General features: G+C 53.1%; 7 protein-coding genes across 7 annotated transcripts; 3 read left to right on the plus strand and 4 right to left on the minus strand.

The window, feature by feature from the left end:
- Positions 1–5,471: 5,471 nt before the first annotated feature.
- On the plus strand, positions 5,472–6,313 carry PG998_008610 (uncharacterized protein; the record flags this gene model as incomplete). The annotated part of the gene is made up of 2 exons (XM_066875426.1): positions 5,472–5,606; positions 5,672–6,313. 2 exons carry the CDS (start codon positions 5,472–5,474, stop codon positions 6,311–6,313), a joined length of 777 nt encoding a protein of 258 aa, XP_066731371.1.
- Positions 6,314–9,185: 2,872 nt separating this feature from the next.
- Positions 9,186–10,050, minus strand: PG998_008611 (laccase precursor; the record flags this gene model as incomplete). Its single annotated transcript, XM_066875427.1, has 3 exons — positions 9,186–9,546; positions 9,610–9,683; positions 9,745–10,050. 3 exons carry the CDS (start codon positions 10,048–10,050, stop codon positions 9,186–9,188), a joined length of 741 nt encoding a protein of 246 aa, XP_066731372.1.
- Positions 10,051–10,107: 57 nt separating this feature from the next.
- Positions 10,108–10,952, minus strand: PG998_008612 (uncharacterized protein; the record flags this gene model as incomplete). The annotated part of the gene is made up of 2 exons (XM_066875428.1): positions 10,108–10,733; positions 10,772–10,952. The coding sequence occupies 2 exons, from the start codon at positions 10,950–10,952 to the stop codon at positions 10,108–10,110; spliced, it is 807 nt and encodes a 268-aa protein (XP_066731373.1).
- Positions 10,953–11,623: 671 nt separating this feature from the next.
- PG998_008613 (uncharacterized protein) lies at positions 11,624–12,427 on the plus strand (the record flags this gene model as incomplete). The annotated part of the gene is made up of 1 exon (XM_066875429.1): positions 11,624–12,427. One exon carries the CDS (start codon positions 11,624–11,626, stop codon positions 12,425–12,427), a length of 804 nt encoding a protein of 267 aa, XP_066731374.1.
- Positions 12,428–12,810: 383 nt separating this feature from the next.
- On the minus strand, positions 12,811–13,958 carry PG998_008614 (dienelactone hydrolase family protein; the record flags this gene model as incomplete). The annotated part of the gene is made up of 4 exons (XM_066875430.1): positions 12,811–13,143; positions 13,203–13,350; positions 13,413–13,569; positions 13,631–13,958. 4 exons carry the CDS (start codon positions 13,956–13,958, stop codon positions 12,811–12,813), a joined length of 966 nt encoding a protein of 321 aa, XP_066731375.1.
- Positions 13,959–14,409: 451 nt separating this feature from the next.
- PG998_008615 (uncharacterized protein) lies at positions 14,410–14,874 on the plus strand (the record flags this gene model as incomplete). The annotated part of the gene is made up of 1 exon (XM_066875431.1): positions 14,410–14,874. One exon carries the CDS (start codon positions 14,410–14,412, stop codon positions 14,872–14,874), a length of 465 nt encoding a protein of 154 aa, XP_066731376.1.
- A 248-nt stretch (positions 14,875–15,122) lies between these two features.
- On the minus strand, positions 15,123–16,434 carry PG998_008616 (FAD binding domain protein; the record flags this gene model as incomplete). Its single annotated transcript, XM_066875432.1, has 2 exons — positions 15,123–15,705; positions 15,797–16,434. The coding sequence occupies 2 exons, from the start codon at positions 16,432–16,434 to the stop codon at positions 15,123–15,125; spliced, it is 1,221 nt and encodes a 406-aa protein (XP_066731377.1).
- Positions 16,435–17,266: the final 832 nt, after the last annotated feature.

Consider the following 17,266-nt stretch of genomic DNA (forward strand, 5'->3'; position numbering starts at 1 on the left):
TGCGATGCCCGGACGATAGAGTGGGTGAAGAGAAGAGACAGGAAGAGTCGAGACGGGACGACAAGAAACGGGGGACGGGGAAAGTTTCACTCCCTGTCTGTCGCATGTTTTTGGTGTTCCTGGTGTTCCTGGTGTAGGGCAGCACGTGGGAGAACCCCAGTGCCAGGCTGGTTGACGAAAGGACAGAGGAGGACTAGGACAGCCTTGCATAAGGTTTCTCCCATTTGCCAATGTGCCAGGCTTCAGGTCAATTCTGGACACGACAAAAAAAAGTCCAGAACTCGTTGCGCACGATTCTTGCATGGGACGTACGATGAGCGGACCATGATCAACGCCCCGTCTACTCAGATAAGCCAGTGCTCGAACGAGGCACTACAACGTTGAGTGGTAGAGTGCGGGGCGTGGGTTGGTCGCTGGCCCCCCCTTACCCCCCTACCACCCCCCATGGGCCGGCCATGCATACTATGTAGGCGCCATGGCACGCACTCCTCACTCCTTTCACCACTAATTGGAGTCCAAGTACTTAATCTCTCCGGTGCTACACACCCCAAACCGATAGCACGCCAACCCAACTGCCACCATCGTGAAATATACCTCAAATAGCGCCAGGGTGAGATGCAATCGTGCGGGGAAAGCAGCCAGGAGGATGATAAGTCGACACAAGGCTGCATGGTAGTTCGCCGTGCTGTGTTAGACACTGCATACAGCCTGCAGCGAGCAAACCATCACCACCAAACCTTTGACCGCCTGCTCACCGTTATGTAAGTACGTTGCTGTCTGCATTGACGTGTCTGTCCTGTCCAAACCCGTTCTACAGGTTATCCGGCGCAATGCATCACATCAATTATCTGACCACCTCGTCGCCGATCTCTGGGCATCCGCGCGTGAGCAGGGCGTTTCAAGGGTGATGTGTTCGGATATATGCGTGTAAGCCGAGCTGCCCAGCTGCCCAGTCCGTCAGCCAGCCTGCTGTGACTGCTGCTGTTTCTGTTGCACACATGCGCCTACGATAAGAGAGCAATCCCCGTCCATCGAAAGGGCTGGAAGTGGATGTGGATGCATGTCCAGGTATATCTTCCGACATTTTGCTGGGCCGTGGGCCGTTTGAACGGCAGAAAATAAGCTGTGGTCTCGGCGGCGAGTGCCCAGAATTCGGTGTTGGCTGAGCTGTGACATACCTATATGCCCCCGATATATGTTTGTTTCGTCGGATATTGCCTCCGTCATTGAACCATCTAAAACAAGAGTCTGGTAACGGTTTTACTCGTGGTTCAAGTTTTTGGCTCAGGCTCGGGTTTTGGAGCTTCTCGTTATGACGTGAGTTTTACACCTGCAGACACACAGCACACATAGCACTCAAGCGGAAAACAAGCTGTCACGCCGTCTAGGTGTACATGGCATTGGGCGAGACAATGCGAGCACTCAAACCCAATGCTGTACCATGGACAAGTCTTGTGCGGCATTCGGTATTCCCACTTCCAACCGGAAGCCCTGGATCGAGGTCTTTCATGCGACGGCATTGCATGACCGTCCTGCATTGTACATCAGTTGATATTGAGTGAGTAATAGTGATAATGATGATATCTTCATGCAGTTGACCAAGCTGACTGCAGAGAATAAACTATGAAAAATGGCCATTACTGTGCCGACGACTGGCGATGCCGAACATTTATTGACATCCACAATAAGCAGCTGTGTATGTACACAGCCGTCCAATCGCTGGACAGAGATCCAGATACGGCAATAGATGGCCCACGAGGGGAGCTGAAAGATGGCCAAATCCAACCACATACCGATGAGCTTCCACAGTCATTCTCCGCTTGGCTGCATTTCACCTGCATGCAGTTGCTGTGTGTCTTTCGACCAGCAGGGTCGATTACTGAGGCGGTCTCGACTCCGGAGCCCCAGAGACCCGCCCGCCTAACGTCCGCTGCAAGCATCTATCTGGGCAAGGTCGCTATCGCCCGTCACGTCTGCATCCTCCGTTCTGTCTCCTGTCAAAACTGCTGCATCTGTTTCAATATCGGATGATTCTATGATACTTCGGATGGAATTGAATGAATGATTTCAGCATGGTGGACATGTAACCTGCTCAACCAAGGCCCAGGGGCAACGGCAGGGGGGCACAAGATGTCAATGGGCGCGCGGCGCGGGGTCCGCTCTTGGCTCGGATGAAGATGGCCATCCTCTGGCCTCTGCTCCCGAGCCTCTACATCATACCTTAGCTTCGTCGACCCGAAAAAAAGAAACAAAAAAGCTAGCAGAACGTCACGACGTTTCACTCGGCCCCAGTCCAGCTAGTTGTCAGCTCATGCCATCCACTCGCAGGCTGTGCATAGGGAAACGTACCTGGCTAGCTGGGCCGGCAATCTATGCGACGGCGTCTCTGAAGAAGGCCGTCGCCGTGTTTCTTTTTTATTTGGGGAGAACCAGCCAATGCATGCCCGAGTATCAAGTAAACATCAACAAAGCCCACCGAGGAGCAAGGCAGCACGGAGGGGGACAGTCCCATCCACAAACAACACAAGTACACACATACATATATGGTGCCTTAGCTGTTTCTCTCGCCCAAACTGGCGAACTAGCGAATGCATCGCAGTATATCCCGCCAGGGGGCAACCCGGCCGAGCGTCTCACTGATAACGCAAGACGCATGTATCGGCACGAGTATGGACGTTGGTCAAATCGGAAATCCCATGTTGCCCATGCTCACGACATTCCCATAGCTTTGCTGCAGCACTTCGTCTCTCGCACGCTAGCTGGGAAAGTGGAGGAGGCACAGTAGCAGCAGTACCTTCGTAGCGCCTGCTAGCCCGTACTCGAAGTAGCGCCCAAGTACTCCGTGCATCAGCGCCGACGCACACATCCCTGCTATCGAAGGCTATTCGCTTGGCCAGTGCTAGGTTCTCATCACATCACCACTCGATCAGAAGGCCCGAGAAAAGCTATTATCTCTTCTCTCGCCTTGTCGCCTCTCTGCCTTCTCCTCCTGCCTCCTCCTCTCCCGCACGCTCGGCAGGCGGCACACGACTGAATCTTTCTCACTGTCGCCCCTCGGGCCCGGGTCTCTGGCCTAAACGAGGGGATCAGATCGGTTGACGGGGGCCCTGCTAGGTTTTGGTGCTGCTGGAGGGCAAACACGAGGTGGGTAAAAGCAAAAAACTACTTGTACAAGAAAAAAGGCTGTAGGTCGTAGTACCGCACCACACGGCATCTCCGCCTACCCGATACAGCCACAGTTCTATCCCACCGCCGTCTCAACACTTGCCTCACAATTTCGTATTCTCCCAACACGGTGTGAAGTGAAACGCCCAGAGAGCGGGAGAAAAGAGGGAGCCACGAGAGGAACTCGGACAAGAGATCTACGTCAGATCCAGGGTCCTCCGAGCCTCGCCGTCTTTTAGCCGTTCCCTGTATTGAACCCTTTATTGCTGGGGAGTGGCCTTCACCTCCGAGGCCCAACCCAGCGAGGCAAGCCGACCAGGCCGACCAGGCCAGTTTTTTAAAGTGATCAACCTCAGCAACGTCCCCGCTACTGCTACCATCGTCGCCATAGCATCGAGATTTATTGTTATTATTTCTGGATTGGCCACAATCTGACGGGCAATCATTACATCAGCCACACCAGATCCAAAGCCTTGATTGGCCCGACTGCAATGGCCGTCTTGTCTCGTCTGGCAGTCCTGTTTTTTTTCTTGGAAGAGGCGTCTCGAACTGGCACCTATGATGATAACAACAAGCTCCGAGGGAGACGGTCCATGGTGGACGGCATGAACGGCACGCCGCACGACGGGAGCGCTGCCGTATCATACATAGCTGTAGCACATGCATGCCTACTTCAGATAGAGCTTTCGATACATGATGTACATGGCACACTGTGACAGTATGCGATCTCCAAGCGCGCAGGCCTGCATCGACTGAGGATCCTCCGGGAAAAGAAAACTTTCCTGGCCGTGGGATACCCCAGCCTTGATGGATAGTAATGACCTTTGGTTACCGCTGCCATCCCGGCCACAGCTGGATGCGAAGGTTTGCAGAGGAATTAGCAGCGACGCCGGACGTAAGGCCTCCCAAGCTACCGGCTCAGTCCTTCATCAACTCTGGCTCGGTTCTTGAGGCTGGAGTATTATTCTTAGTTAGTGCCTTTTGTGCATTTGGGGGCCAATCCCCACTCGAAAGAACGAAAGAGAAAAAACGAAGAAAAAGCATCTTGGCCACTAACAGGAAGGTTGCTAGTGAGTTGCCTGTACGAGGGAATTCCAGTGCCAGTTCCGGGTCCTGGCTGCTCGTTGTCTCCCCACTTGGCCCTTTGGCGCCTGTCAGCCCACTACCGCCTACCAATCCAGGCGCCGCATGGCCATTCCATCTCACAGCAGCATCTTAGCACCCAAGGCACCTGGCACCCCCAAGCACCGCAGGGCTCACTTTGGCTCGCCAGTCTCTCGTCTGCTGGGCCGGCACTGTACGGTACGAATAGATACACCGAGACCCAATCCCGGTTCCAAGCCAATCCAAGGACCAGGGACCCAGGACAGGACAGGCCCAGCAGGAGCAGGCCCAGGACAGAGCACACGGGCCATGCAACGTTGATTTCCCTCTTTCCTCCCTTGTAAGCTTGTGGTGTCCCTCTCAGCTTGCTTGCTCTGGGCTTGCTGTGCTTGCATATGCGCATCCACACCCTGCCCGTCTGAAATACATATCACCACCACCACCGGCCGCACTGCTGTGACTCGACTGTTTCCTCTCTCTTTTTCACTCTAACTCTGCCATCCCGTTCCCCCTCCAGGCTGACCTGCTGCTCGTCGCTGTGACTCGAGACCAACCCGGCCCAACTCATCGTGAAGAATAGCGAGAGATTGACTGAGACCCGGTCCACTGTTTTCAGATTGTCGCGGGCTTGTCAGACAAACCATTGATCGCCCAGTGCAAGTACAGACGCAGAACAGAACGTGCCCGCCCCAGTCCGGTCATACAAAACCTTGGGTTTGCAAGGTGTGGACATTTCCGTCAGCCCAGCCGCCCAGCACCAGCAGCACTACCTCCTACCACAACCACCACCACCACCGCAAGATTATTCGATTGCCAATTTCCCATGCCTGCCCTTTCCCCTCAGCGGAGAGTACGAGACCAGCCGGGCTTTTGAGAGCGACCGACCTCGCAGCACCAGCCGCCGTTTCTTTTTTTATACACCAAATTCCAAAATACCACGCAGATCCCCTTTCCGGCGAACCGCTCTAGTGTACCAAAGAATCAGAGACACACCTTTGTTCTCGCCCGAACCTTGTGTCAGCCGAGGGGCCAACCACATCGTTCTTAAATAATAACCCCCCGTCACCACCCATCTACACGTCACCGAGATGTTAGGGGAGCGGAGGAGGCCTTTGGACCCGTCTCCTCAAATCTACGGCCATTCTCGCACCAGAACAACTTCTTCTTCTGTGTTTCCACCAACAATACAAGCTCCCACACCAATGCATCTCCAACAACCACCTGCCGGCATGGGCCACAACCGCCGCTCGCCCTCAGTCAACACCTTCAGCACTGTCTCCAGCAACAACCCCCTCCTGCATTTCGCACCTCGCCCACGAGCGACCTGCCGCGTCGGAGTACCTCCTCTAGATCTGGCGGCGGCCAGCCCACCAGCTACGTTACCCTTCTGCGCAAACAAAAGGCCACCGTCTGGTGCGACCGATCGCAGTACGAAGACCCTCGCCTGCAGGCCCAACAGCGTGCCGCCAAGCAGCGAGCCAACAAGGAAGTCACCAGCGTCATCAGCCATGGACGCACCTCGACGGGCATGAGCAGCACTGCCAAGGTCGCCGCCAAGATCCGTCACCACGGCAAGCCTGGCGTCGTCGGCTACACCCCCGAGAACAACTACATTGGCGTCGGCGGTGTGCCCATGCGTCTGAGTGCCACCGAGGTCGAGGGCGAGGACAGCGACGAAGATGACCTGGCTGCACAGCGCTTGCACCACCGTAGGACGGGGAGCAGCGGTCGCAGCAGCACCAACAGCGGTCGTCGCGGTACCGCCGCCTACCGCTCCTCGAGCGGCATGCAGAGCGGCAAAAAATGGAGCCCTGGTGACACCCCAGAGCGACCAGGCAGCTTGGCCGAGGAACAACCCGAGTTCCAAGCTGGCGATGACACCGGCGCTCTGGGTCGAGCCCAGAGCACACGCAGCGGAAGCAGTGCCGAGAAGGCCGACGCCCTGCCCGAGCTGAAGGCGCCCAGCGCCGCCAAGCTGGCTAGCAACAGCCTGCTGAACGCTGCTCTCACGAGAGAGAAGAGCGTTAAAACCCCGAGGAACTGAGGAGACGCGGAAGCGTGGACGATCGGAAGATGACCCTCAGCTCCGGTCGCTTGTACATTGCCAACCCCGATTAATGTTAATGTCTCTTTTTAAACTGTCCCTTCGTTCTGGGGACACACGGATGGAGAGAGGGTTACACCACACAACACAACACGCGGCATACACGGTCGTTTTGAAATGGAATTTTTCTTTGAACTACGGAGTTCTGACTACAAAATGCCCGCGCCTACCATGATACCAAGACGACGGTAGCGCGCCGAGGCTGGTTTGGAGGTTTTTACATCATTGCATTGCGAGGCGCACACACGGTCGTTTCAATGGATTTACCCACGAGGAGGAGGTGACTGGTTAGAAGAAAGACCAGCACCACACACGGTCGCTGAAGGGGAACATGCCGGGCTCGTTTCTTTTCGCCTGTCCGCCTCGGTCATGTACTTACTACTTTGTTGTTTTTTACCGCTGGATCTGAAAGAAGAGATGATTATCTACTGAGGTACAACTCACGGTGGTAGGGATCTGAGGATGCTACCTAGTGGCTACAGGATAGCTGGTAGCGTCTCTAAACTTTATCGAAACTTGCGAGCTTCTCGCGATCTATCGCTCTTGATACCGTCTTCAACCCACTGCCGTTTCGTACGTGACTACGTCTCCAGCCTCAACTGTAGTCCAGATCGTGATCGTGACTGCACAATGCACACTGCCCACTCTCCTACTTTCAGAAGCTGTCTGCGCTTGCTCCGCCAGAACTTTGCCTAGTGCCCGGTTCCCGCCAGTGGCATGCGCTCCTATCAATCAATCCCTCGATGACGTCGAGCAAGCGGGAGATCGGCAAGGTTGGTTACCACTAGGGAACGAGTTGCTGTGGCTTGGGCCAATAAGGGGCTAGAGCTTCTACGGTGCTTCTACCGTGGATGGTTTGGCAGCGTCTGTCTATAACGGCGTGATGCGTGGATTCTAATGCATATGTAAAGAAGCTAGGCTCATTGGAAGAAAGCAGCCACGGTATGATATCGAGTCACTTCTCGTAGTGTGGGATTTGCTTGATTCGGTCTCTCGAGGCATGCTGTGTTTCTTGTTGCGTAACTTGGCTATGCTTCCTCCATTCCCCTCCTCTACGCCACGCTACGCTACATACACGTGCCTCTCTATCTCTGCCTGTCAACGAACTAGCTAGCTCCCTGTGGTCGGACCATCCTTCCTTGGTAGCAGCACCGTGAGAAAGAAGGGAAGGTTTAGGGGTGGCTGGGGGGGAAAGAGGCTTAAAGTCATGCTTGATTTGCGGAAGTCCGTCTGATCATGGCCTGCATGGCGCCGTCTTTGCTTCTGGATTGGGGGAGGGGTGGCAGGCCTCGCGAGTCATGGAGATGCTTCTGTTACTGCTGCATATTGCTGGCCCTGCCGGAAGGAGAATATTCCTTGTTTCGAGGCTGGTTGACGGATTGGTTGGCGTTCGTGGTGTACAGGTAACACTTGCTTAATCAGTGGTAAAGAAGGGACTGGTAGAACTATAACTCATGCCAGGACATAGTGATAATAGTCGAACTAGATCTGAAGCAGTCCCATCAAGATCGATCCAGGAGCGATAAGGATTGTGTCATGGATCTGGAAACTCGGGTAGTGTGGACGTGACAGACGCGGGAGTAGGTGACAAGCATGTGACACAGTTACGTTACTTGCAAAGAGCAGCTAGTCTTCCTGCTTCAAGATATTGGGTTCATGGGATTGGTCGTCCATGGTTAGTCCCATGTGGTGGCTTTTCGTCTTGAATCGCTTGAGTTGGAGGCGGAGGCTTGATTAGAGTGGTTGCTACAACTATCTAGGAGCTAGGGTTCCAGAACAGACAGACTTGTATGTTTGAATAGCGTATGTGCCCGTGACCAGAGACGGGGACTACGGTACATTCTGCCGATGACGGCGTGCCCCGACGCCATATTGTGCTTCGACCGCCGTGTCAGGCCACGTCGATGAACCCAGGCCCGCTGCTAGGACATGAACAGCTGTTACTTGCGTTTAATATGCTTTTTCGGTGACGTGACCGGCATGAAAATAAGAAAAGAAAAAGGGGCCATGCGTGACCGGTCTGTTTCGGCAGGAAAGTAACCAATGGGAAAACAAGAATGGCCGGCTGGCTGTTTTTCTTTTGGCGGCCCCCCCCTCCTTTCCCCGACCCCGACCCCCCACGAACGGCTGAAACTCTGTTCTCCAAGGCCAAAGACTAGATCGGGCGCTTGTCTCACTGTCGGTGAGCCCCGGAGGAGGTGGAGGGGGGATTGAGACATGCGGCGGGAGTTTAGGGTTCCCGATATGCACGCCCGGGAATGATCAGGCCGCGTGGTGGCGGGCGGTGGTTGCGGCCACTACGACCAACGCCACATGACAAGGATCCTGCCGACTGAGTGGCTAGTTATATTAGTTTGGATGGAGATGTTGCATTGGTTGAACGGTCTTCTTGTCCAGACTCAATTTGAGGATACAGCTTGCCATCGACTACGAGTGAGTTGCATCGTCATAGTTTAGGAAGGGGCTGGGAGTGTTGATTCCCTCTCCCTCTAGTCTGGCATGACACAAATACGTCACATGTAACAATGGTACTTTTGCCACTTGACCTCTTTTACTTCTACTCGATGCCTAGAGTGCGTGATAGGGGCGCAAAACTTAAAAGCTCTATAGCCGTTTGTTGTCGCATCGGGGGCAGCAACCCCCTCTCCTCATCTGTCTGGGTTGACAAGGTTCTGATTAATACCTTCTCACCAAACACAGCGTCAGAGAGTTACAGTGCTTATGTCCACGTGTGCTAATATTCTCTCTTCACCGCCGCTTTCCAGTTGTCTACGCGACAGGGCAGCTTCAACACAAACGTGTGTATATATCCTTAAACGCCAGAGTCTTCCTGTAGCCAAGGAGCATCCTTCCACCACTCCCCCCATGTTGAGCAAGTGTCATTAAGCTTTTCGATATCAGCAGAAGCTAACGAAACAGACCCGGCTCTTTCAACAAGTTCTAAAGCTAAGCCTTGACTTGTATGCCATGCTATGTGACAATGAACTAGCCACGCGCCTGGGTTGTCAAGCCGAAAGGCAATGGCAAGGTATCCTGCTTTTGGTAACGTTGCCGTGTCGCGTCGGGGAGGATTCGTAAACTTAAAAGAATCAGTGGTACCATCCCATTTCGCATGTTCCTTTTGTGCTAGGACCCAGAAGTCGTGGCCATGCATATGTATAGGGTGCGCGATCCTAGACGCCCATTAGCCTTGTGAGCTTCTTGTAGTAGTTATATAGCCAGATAGGTTATCATACCCGGAAAAAAACCCTAATGCAGTATTCTCGATTACGAGAACGGCCCACTCGTCATCTTCCAAGGGTCCTTTCTTCTATATCATTACATTCGAGGATTAACGTTAAACATGACCGCGGGGCAAGACTAGCACTTACGTCAACGGCAACAACATTATACTCGGTAGGGAAGATAGAAACGTTGTTGACGACGTTTCCAAGCGTCGGGTTGCCCCAATCAATCTCCAAGGACGTGCTATTGACAGTCCATTTGAACATACCACTGCGCGTAAGACGAGCGTTGACACCCTCTACTGTGGTATCGGTGACGTTGCCGACATCGATTTGCAGGTAGGGTACCAAGGCTTCTGGGGGCTCGTCCAGGCATGAATCCGGGACTTGGACGGTGCTGACGGTGGTGGGACTGGCACTGCTGCTGGGATCGTAGCGCAGGATGCCCGTCATTTCGCCAGGCCGGTCGTTGGCGACTCCTTGGCATGACGTAGCCGGGACCCAGCCTCCTCAAATCCAGTAGTCTTTGGGATCGGAATTAGCCTCTACAACGACATCATACCTCTGGCCGGAGTTGAGGATCACGCTGTCCGTGTCGTAAGGCACGATGGGAACGAAGTCATTGGCGATGACTCGGAGCGAATGGCCATCAATGCTGAACCGGAACTGGCTATCCACGGCAACGTTGATTAGGCGGATCAGGTAGCTTCTTCCCTGCTGAAAGACCATCTTGAACTTCTCAGTGCCACCGCGGCAGTTCGGGTCATTGGACGTAGAGCAGTCCAGTTTGTTGGCCCCATTGATGAGGAGGTTGTCGAGTGAGTGCGTCATACCCCATTCCTGTAACTCACTCCAGGCTGTGAACATAGGCTTGTGAGACCAGTCCTGAAGGACCAGCGGACCGAAATCTTCGTCATAGTTGGCCGTGGCTGGACCGTGTATCACGATGGGTCCCAAAAGGCCCTCGGTATACTGTAGAGAGTAATGGCTATGATACCAGCCTGTGCCGTATTGCGTAGCCTTGAAGCGGTAGGAGAACGTTCCCCCTGGTGCCACTGCGCACTGCGATACGCCTGGAACCACATCGTTTTGCACATTGTTGAGTATCCGAATACCGTTCCAATGGACCGAGGTGCCTAGATGTTGTAACATACGGTCAGTAGCTTTCTGTGACCAGTGTCTGGAGGATCCGTGTAGTAGTTGGTATCGATGGAATGGCGACCCCAACAACCACGAGCCTTCGGTGTATTGTTACACCTATGTGGCAGAAGTGGCTTCTGGAAATCATTCGGCGCGGCCGTAGCAACAAAACTGAAAGTCGCCACGACAAGGGAAGAGAGTGATAGGAAGGCCATGGTATGCATCTGGGCAACTTTTCTGTCAAGAAATCGCCAGCAGCGGCACTAAAGCAAAATAGCTGGATTAGTATTAATCAGGACTGGCCAAAACTATGGAAGAGATGGAGGGCTTCGGAAAATTAATTGGTCTAAGTGGCGGTACCGGAGGTTTCGGTATATTCGGATTCGGAACTTTGAGCTTCGGTATTTCATATCTATATCGGCTGTCTAAACCATTCTTTAGATCCCGAATATTGGAAGACCCTGAATCTTTTCATCTGAACTTGCCTCATCTCTCTCAACCGGCCCTATGACTGTCGAATAGCCTTCTGTCGTAAAGCCGCCAATCCCCCATACACAATACCCATACCACTTCATTCAGACGCAGTCTTATGTTTGCCAGTACGAAGCTGTTTTATTGGAGTAAGATCTTGTACCTCGTGTCCTTCCTCGCGCCAACATTTGCAGGCGTATTTGCAGGCGGGCTATCTCCCCAGCTTCCCCACAGACTTATTCACCAGTTCCCTGTCATGACATGGCTCCAGAGTGTCTATGTAAGATTCAACGGAGATATCCTGACATTGACTGCCTCGCCGGATGCGTCAGTCTACTATGTATCTGGCGTAGTTACAGGGGAACCCGTAGTGTCCTTGCTCCACCGCTTCGAGGGACTTAGTGTAACCACTGCCATGGTTGAATACGAGCCAGATGTATATATCGTTATCGCAGGAAAGCAGTCAACAATAGGCAGAGGCATCAACGGCACCTTCGGGGTGTGGCAACTTGACTTCCGGCCCACTGTGCAGACCAACCCCGGAAGTCCCAACATCACTGAACTCGTGCACTTCACCGAGGGCGGGCTCTGCTCCGGTTTCGATAGGCTCCCACACGCGCCGCACATCTTACTTGTGTCTGATACCACAGTCGGGGGTGTCTGGCGGGTAGATCTAAGATCTCGACAATTGGATCTCGCAATCGAAGACATCCACATGCGACCTCTACCCTGGGCTTTGACGCAAGCTGGTATAACCAATGTACACATCCGTGACGGCTATATCTACTTCACCAACAGCTACGAGGCTACCGTGTACCGTCTTGCTATCACGGAAGATGGCTACGCAGCCCACGACGGAGATAGTGAGGTCGTCAAGAAAGTGCGCTCACTCTTTGTGGACAATTTCGACTTCGGGCCGCGTGGCGGGGACACGATTTGGGCCGCTTCCCATGCCAATAACCAGCTGCTCGCTATAACGTCTGATGGCGAAGATACCGTCGTGCTCGGCACGCCGAACGAGATGACGCTGGCAGGGCCCGTGGCTACGATGTTTGGTAGACTTGATAATGATACCGACACCTTGTATGTTGTCACAGATGGGGGGCTACTGACTGCAGTCAACGGAACGACAGTTGAAGGGGGCAAGATTGTGGCTGTCGACACGAGGCCTTTCTTTAAGAGCCTTCTCAGCGATGCCAGTGAGCTAGAAGACCTATGAGGCCCGTGAGAGCTAACCGTATGGATAAAGTTGTGTTTATTAAGTGGCCTATTTATTTTTCGTTACTATCCTTCGGTTCTTTCCTTTTGCTCCCTGGTATCTTTCTTCGTTGCGTTCCTCTTCTCTCCTTTGTATCTCTTCTTTGAAACCACGAGGTAGATAGACAATCTGATCAACTGTTCCTGTGCGTTCCAAGTCTTTCGTTGCACTTCGATAAACGCCTCTCTATAAGTTTATAAGAAGTATAGAGTGGCTAAAGTAAAACATAGGATAGATGGGATAGCGTAGATTGAACAAAACACTACATAAATCTTGAAAAGCATGTTATCTATGGGAACCGTAGGAATATTGAGAGGGGACAGCGTCAACATGCCCCAACCACTTTACTTCCACTCTTGATCAAAGAAACGCAGCACCGTCTGATAGCCCCGAGTGTACTCCTCCCTTACACGTGGGACCGTCAGATTAGCGCGTGCCGCCATCCATCCATGGACCTGGTCACCAAAGACTTCGACATGGTGAGGTACTTCGAGCTTGCTCTCAAATTCCTTGATCGTGTCCGCGGGCTCCTCCTGGGAGGCAAGCAGGATGTACGGAACGGAGATTGACCCCGCCATCGCTGAGTCGACCATGGTTGGATGTGCAGCTGCCGCGATGCCGAAGGGGTTGGAAGCGCCCGAGGTCACGAGCTCGACAGCCTTACCACCCCAGCAAAACTGTCCAATGTCAGGCTACATTGGTCAAGGGAATGGGTGTACTGGATCCCGGCACTTACACCGATGATTCCCCACGACTGGATGGCAGGGTGAGCAGCCTGTAGGGCTTTGACGTAGTCCGGAAGCGCATCTGCAACGCCATTGGGCTTGTTCTTGTTGAAGAACTCGCCGACAAGCTTCTGCTTCTCCTCGGTGTCCGGAGGAAACCTGTTTCGGATTATTGGCCATCAACCAGGGTTCAAGAAGACAAAACCCCACGCAATACTCACCATTCCGTCGGGCAAGGGTTACCAGAAAACCAGTCGGGCATGAAAACCTTAGCCTTGGTTGCAAGAATATCAGCGCCTTGGACCGTCTGGTCCATGTAACCGAAGATGTCGAATATGGAGATGATACCGCGTGTTGCAGCGGTTGGGCCTGCGACATCTGTTGATGGAACCAATCAGTCAAAAGAGCTTGGATGTTTGAAGGCCGACCCCGAGCTTACAAGTCCTCATCCCACCAAACTGCTCGTAAGAGCCCTTCGCAGCATAGCCAGACTCTACGACCGGCGGGATATTGCAACAGGCCTCATTGTGGCCATGAGTGGCAGGCATAGATGACATCGTGGCAGTGTGGTAGATGGTCCGGACTGGTGTCAAGTTAGTAGTGCCGGGACACTTGGCGATGGGGTTGATGAGAGTTGTCCGTGGTGCTGCAATGAAGTGGGCGGAAAGAGTTGAAGGCGCTGACACCTGTGCGGTAGATCTGCGACCTGCACTAGAAGTATTCAAGACTGCTGACTGCACTGCAGGGAAGCGCAGCTTTGCGGCCATGGTGAAGGACCTGATTGGAAGACTCAAAATCCGAGTTGGTGATTGAGTAGATGATGAGACGGAATCCAGATGTCTGTGTTTTGAGGGCAATATCGTAGACCAGAAACCAGCGATCCTCCGCGGGGTATGACAGCCAAAGACCGGAGCTTCTACGTTCCTCCGCGGACATATGGCTTGCCGACTGCAGGTGCACCGTCACAAATATCCGAATGTTGTCAGTTCCGAATTGCGAGCGAGGCCGAATGCGACATGGCGGCATTCGGTGGTTTGAGAGGTTCCGATGATATCTGATAAGCCAGAAACAATCTTCCGAGGGGAAAGAAAAGCTTATACCCATGAACAGTATTACACACTCTGAATCAACTAATCTATATCACGTTACCATTAATCCTCGCCTGATTTATGTCATCTACTTCTCCGTGTACTCTATCCACACGTCCTGCACGCAGTCATGTCTGTTTCTCCAACATCTCAAGGCCAGGCGGCTATCTTCATTCCTACACCAAAGTACATATTCAGTGCATCTGTTAACCTCGGCACCCCTCTGGCCCCTATTCCCCTGCTGGAGGGTGGGCAGCGAATCGTCGAGCCTATCACTGGCGGCACCATTGGTGGCCCAGGGTTCCAAGCCACCATTGAGGGAGGTCTGGCGGCTCCCATCGTTCTCAATAGCGGAGACGGGACGAAGACGCAGCTTGCCTTCATCTACGCATATGGGCACGCTCATGACGGGTCTCCCTTTTATCTCGAAGAGTCGGGCATCGGTGGCGGCCCGGCGCAGACGACACGCATCATCATGAACGTCGGAGGCAAATTTCAAGCACTGCAGAAGATGTACATACTTGCGCAGCCGAAGGTGAACGAGGCAAAGACTCTCGCGTCTGTGGAATGCTACAGTGTACCTATGCCGGCCTGAGCTTTGGGCTACGTAGTCACTTATCAATACAATGCCCCTTTCACCACAAATTAGTTTCATTAACGTTCCTCTGTTCCTGAACCTGCGTATCGCTCTAGCCATATGACCCGCTGCTGCTCAAGGAATGCGGTACCTTATCTATCAATGTTTAAAGGACATTCGGTTTCGACGAATGTGAGCTAGTTTGATTGAGAAGTAAGAGCTACGAAAAAGTAAAGGAAATCATGGACATTGAACCAGCAGCTCTTTCAGCGATAATCCAGTTTATGAGCAACGATCAGCCACACATAGGCCATGAGGGTTTGGTAAAGAGCCCAAATCCAACCCAGCCCGGTGAACCCGATGCACCGGTTAAGAAGAATAAACTTCCTTGCGTACATCATAGCTTCGTTGTCATATTGCTCTTGAGTAATATCTCCTCGCAAGACCTTTTCCATCTGCAAGCAGTGGCGCGCAGCCTGCTCCGAGGCCATGCCTAGATGCGAACGGAATCCTGTGAACGCGTCACCGACCAGGACGACACGACCATCATAAAAGCTTGGTCGGCCATCGCACTGGGCCTCGCCAACTTTGGTAACAAAGGGCCGCGACGTCTTGCTGACAACCTCGGCCAGGGGGGGCCTCATTTGATCCAAGTACCGGTTGACCTGGTGCTTCCATATCTCGGGATTCACTAGCCCTTGCGGAACTGTGTTGGCATGCATGGCGCCGTGGATGTCTGTGAAAATGGCGGCCATCTCTGCCGACCCGTTGCTGATCGGGTAGTACCAAACCCAATTGATAAGGCGCTCGCCCGGCTTCACGCGTCCGTTTTCGGTTGGAATGTGGTAACTGCCAGTGATGATTAGGTATATGTACAGACGCGACAAGAAGGGCTTGCTCCAGCCATGTGGACTTGGACAGGTGTGGTGCTAGAGCTTACCTGATGAAGTAGGATCCATTGATGAGACTGAAGTTAAGCTTGTTTGAGAAGTAATCGATGGTACTGTAGGATAACACATGTTCCGGTACTGTCCCACGCCATGCGATATATCCAGCGTAAATCTTCCGTGTTGAACCGGTGAGTAGCTGCCTCGCGGTGGAGTGGACACCATCCGCCGCAATCACCAGATCGGCACTCAGACTGTCCGTTTCACCAGTTAAGACATCTTGAAACTGCACCTGCGCCCGTTGTTCAACTTTATCGTACGTGATTTTAGTCACGCGCTTGCCCGATTGGTAATCGACTTTGCCTTCCCCTGGCTTGGGAAGAGGGGGTTCAGGCACTGCCTCTGATGGCAACCCGTCAAAGTTTGCTCGCAGAACAAGGTAAAGACATCCCCAGTTGCTCATATTATGGGCCCAGTTGAGACTGAAGACTCGGGGGTATTTGCGCCAGGCAAAGTTCAGGAACCGCGCCGGGATGGAGAAGGGGCGCCCCGTTGCATCGTACCTCTCCAGGACCTTGATAACGCTGGGTCCAATGGATACGCCGGACTCGTGGCTATGCCTGTCTTTGGATGGGTCTTGTTCCAGGACCGAAACATCAATGCCGTTACGTTTCAACTGCAGGCCCTGCATCAGGCCTGCCACAGAGCCGCCAACCTAGTAGTCATCAGTACCTCAAGCAGGAACCAACAAAAAAGGACGCGGTGACACTCACCACGATGGCAGACTTGATAGCCATACTTTGTCATAGGTAGAGTTAGGGGGCCAGCAGTATTGATGATCAGTCTGTCTTTCGTCAGTCACATGTATCCCAACACCAAGATATATCATAAATTGTAATAAGAGGGGGACATTCGGAGCACCTTGGTGTCAGCCTGCCAGGTCCATTACCGATACACAGCAAAGTGCCGGGACGCTGAGGCCAAGGCAAAGTCTTTTCATGGTCTACTTTCGGATTAAGCCATCACGCCGATTTCTCCGGAATCCACCTGTGATACCGAAACCGAACTTGTGAGCATACCGGAGCCGACCCCAGGAGTACTGCCAACTCTCCGAATGCCAAGAATGCCGTGTTGGTTCACACCCTGCTTTGCCTACAGCATTGGGCTCACAACTCAGCGCCGCTCACACTACCAGCCCTCGATGCAGCAGCCATAGCTCGTCCAAGGCATCATAAATCACATGTGCGGATAAATACCACTAACGCCGCGCATAATAATATAGTTGCAAGCATATTTTTACGTGCGACAGCTCAGCTATCCAGTAATCTCCTATAATGTTGAATTATACAATGCATCTGCGGTCACGAATGATCTATAATTTTAGCAGTTGATCAATCAGATGTCTCACTTTGTCAACTTTGATGCGCAGCTCTCTGGTCTGTTCCTTCATGATGGGAGACGAACAACACCAGTTCTGCAACCCGAGCCCTCCACTTTCAATAGTCTCTGGCCCCCTTGATGGC

Source organism: Apiospora kogelbergensis (genome assembly GCF_038363985.1).
Source record: "Apiospora kogelbergensis strain CBS 113332 chromosome Unknown utg000005l_segment0_segment0, whole genome shotgun sequence".
NCBI classification, from domain to species: domain Eukaryota; kingdom Fungi; phylum Ascomycota; class Sordariomycetes; order Amphisphaeriales; family Apiosporaceae; genus Apiospora; species Apiospora kogelbergensis.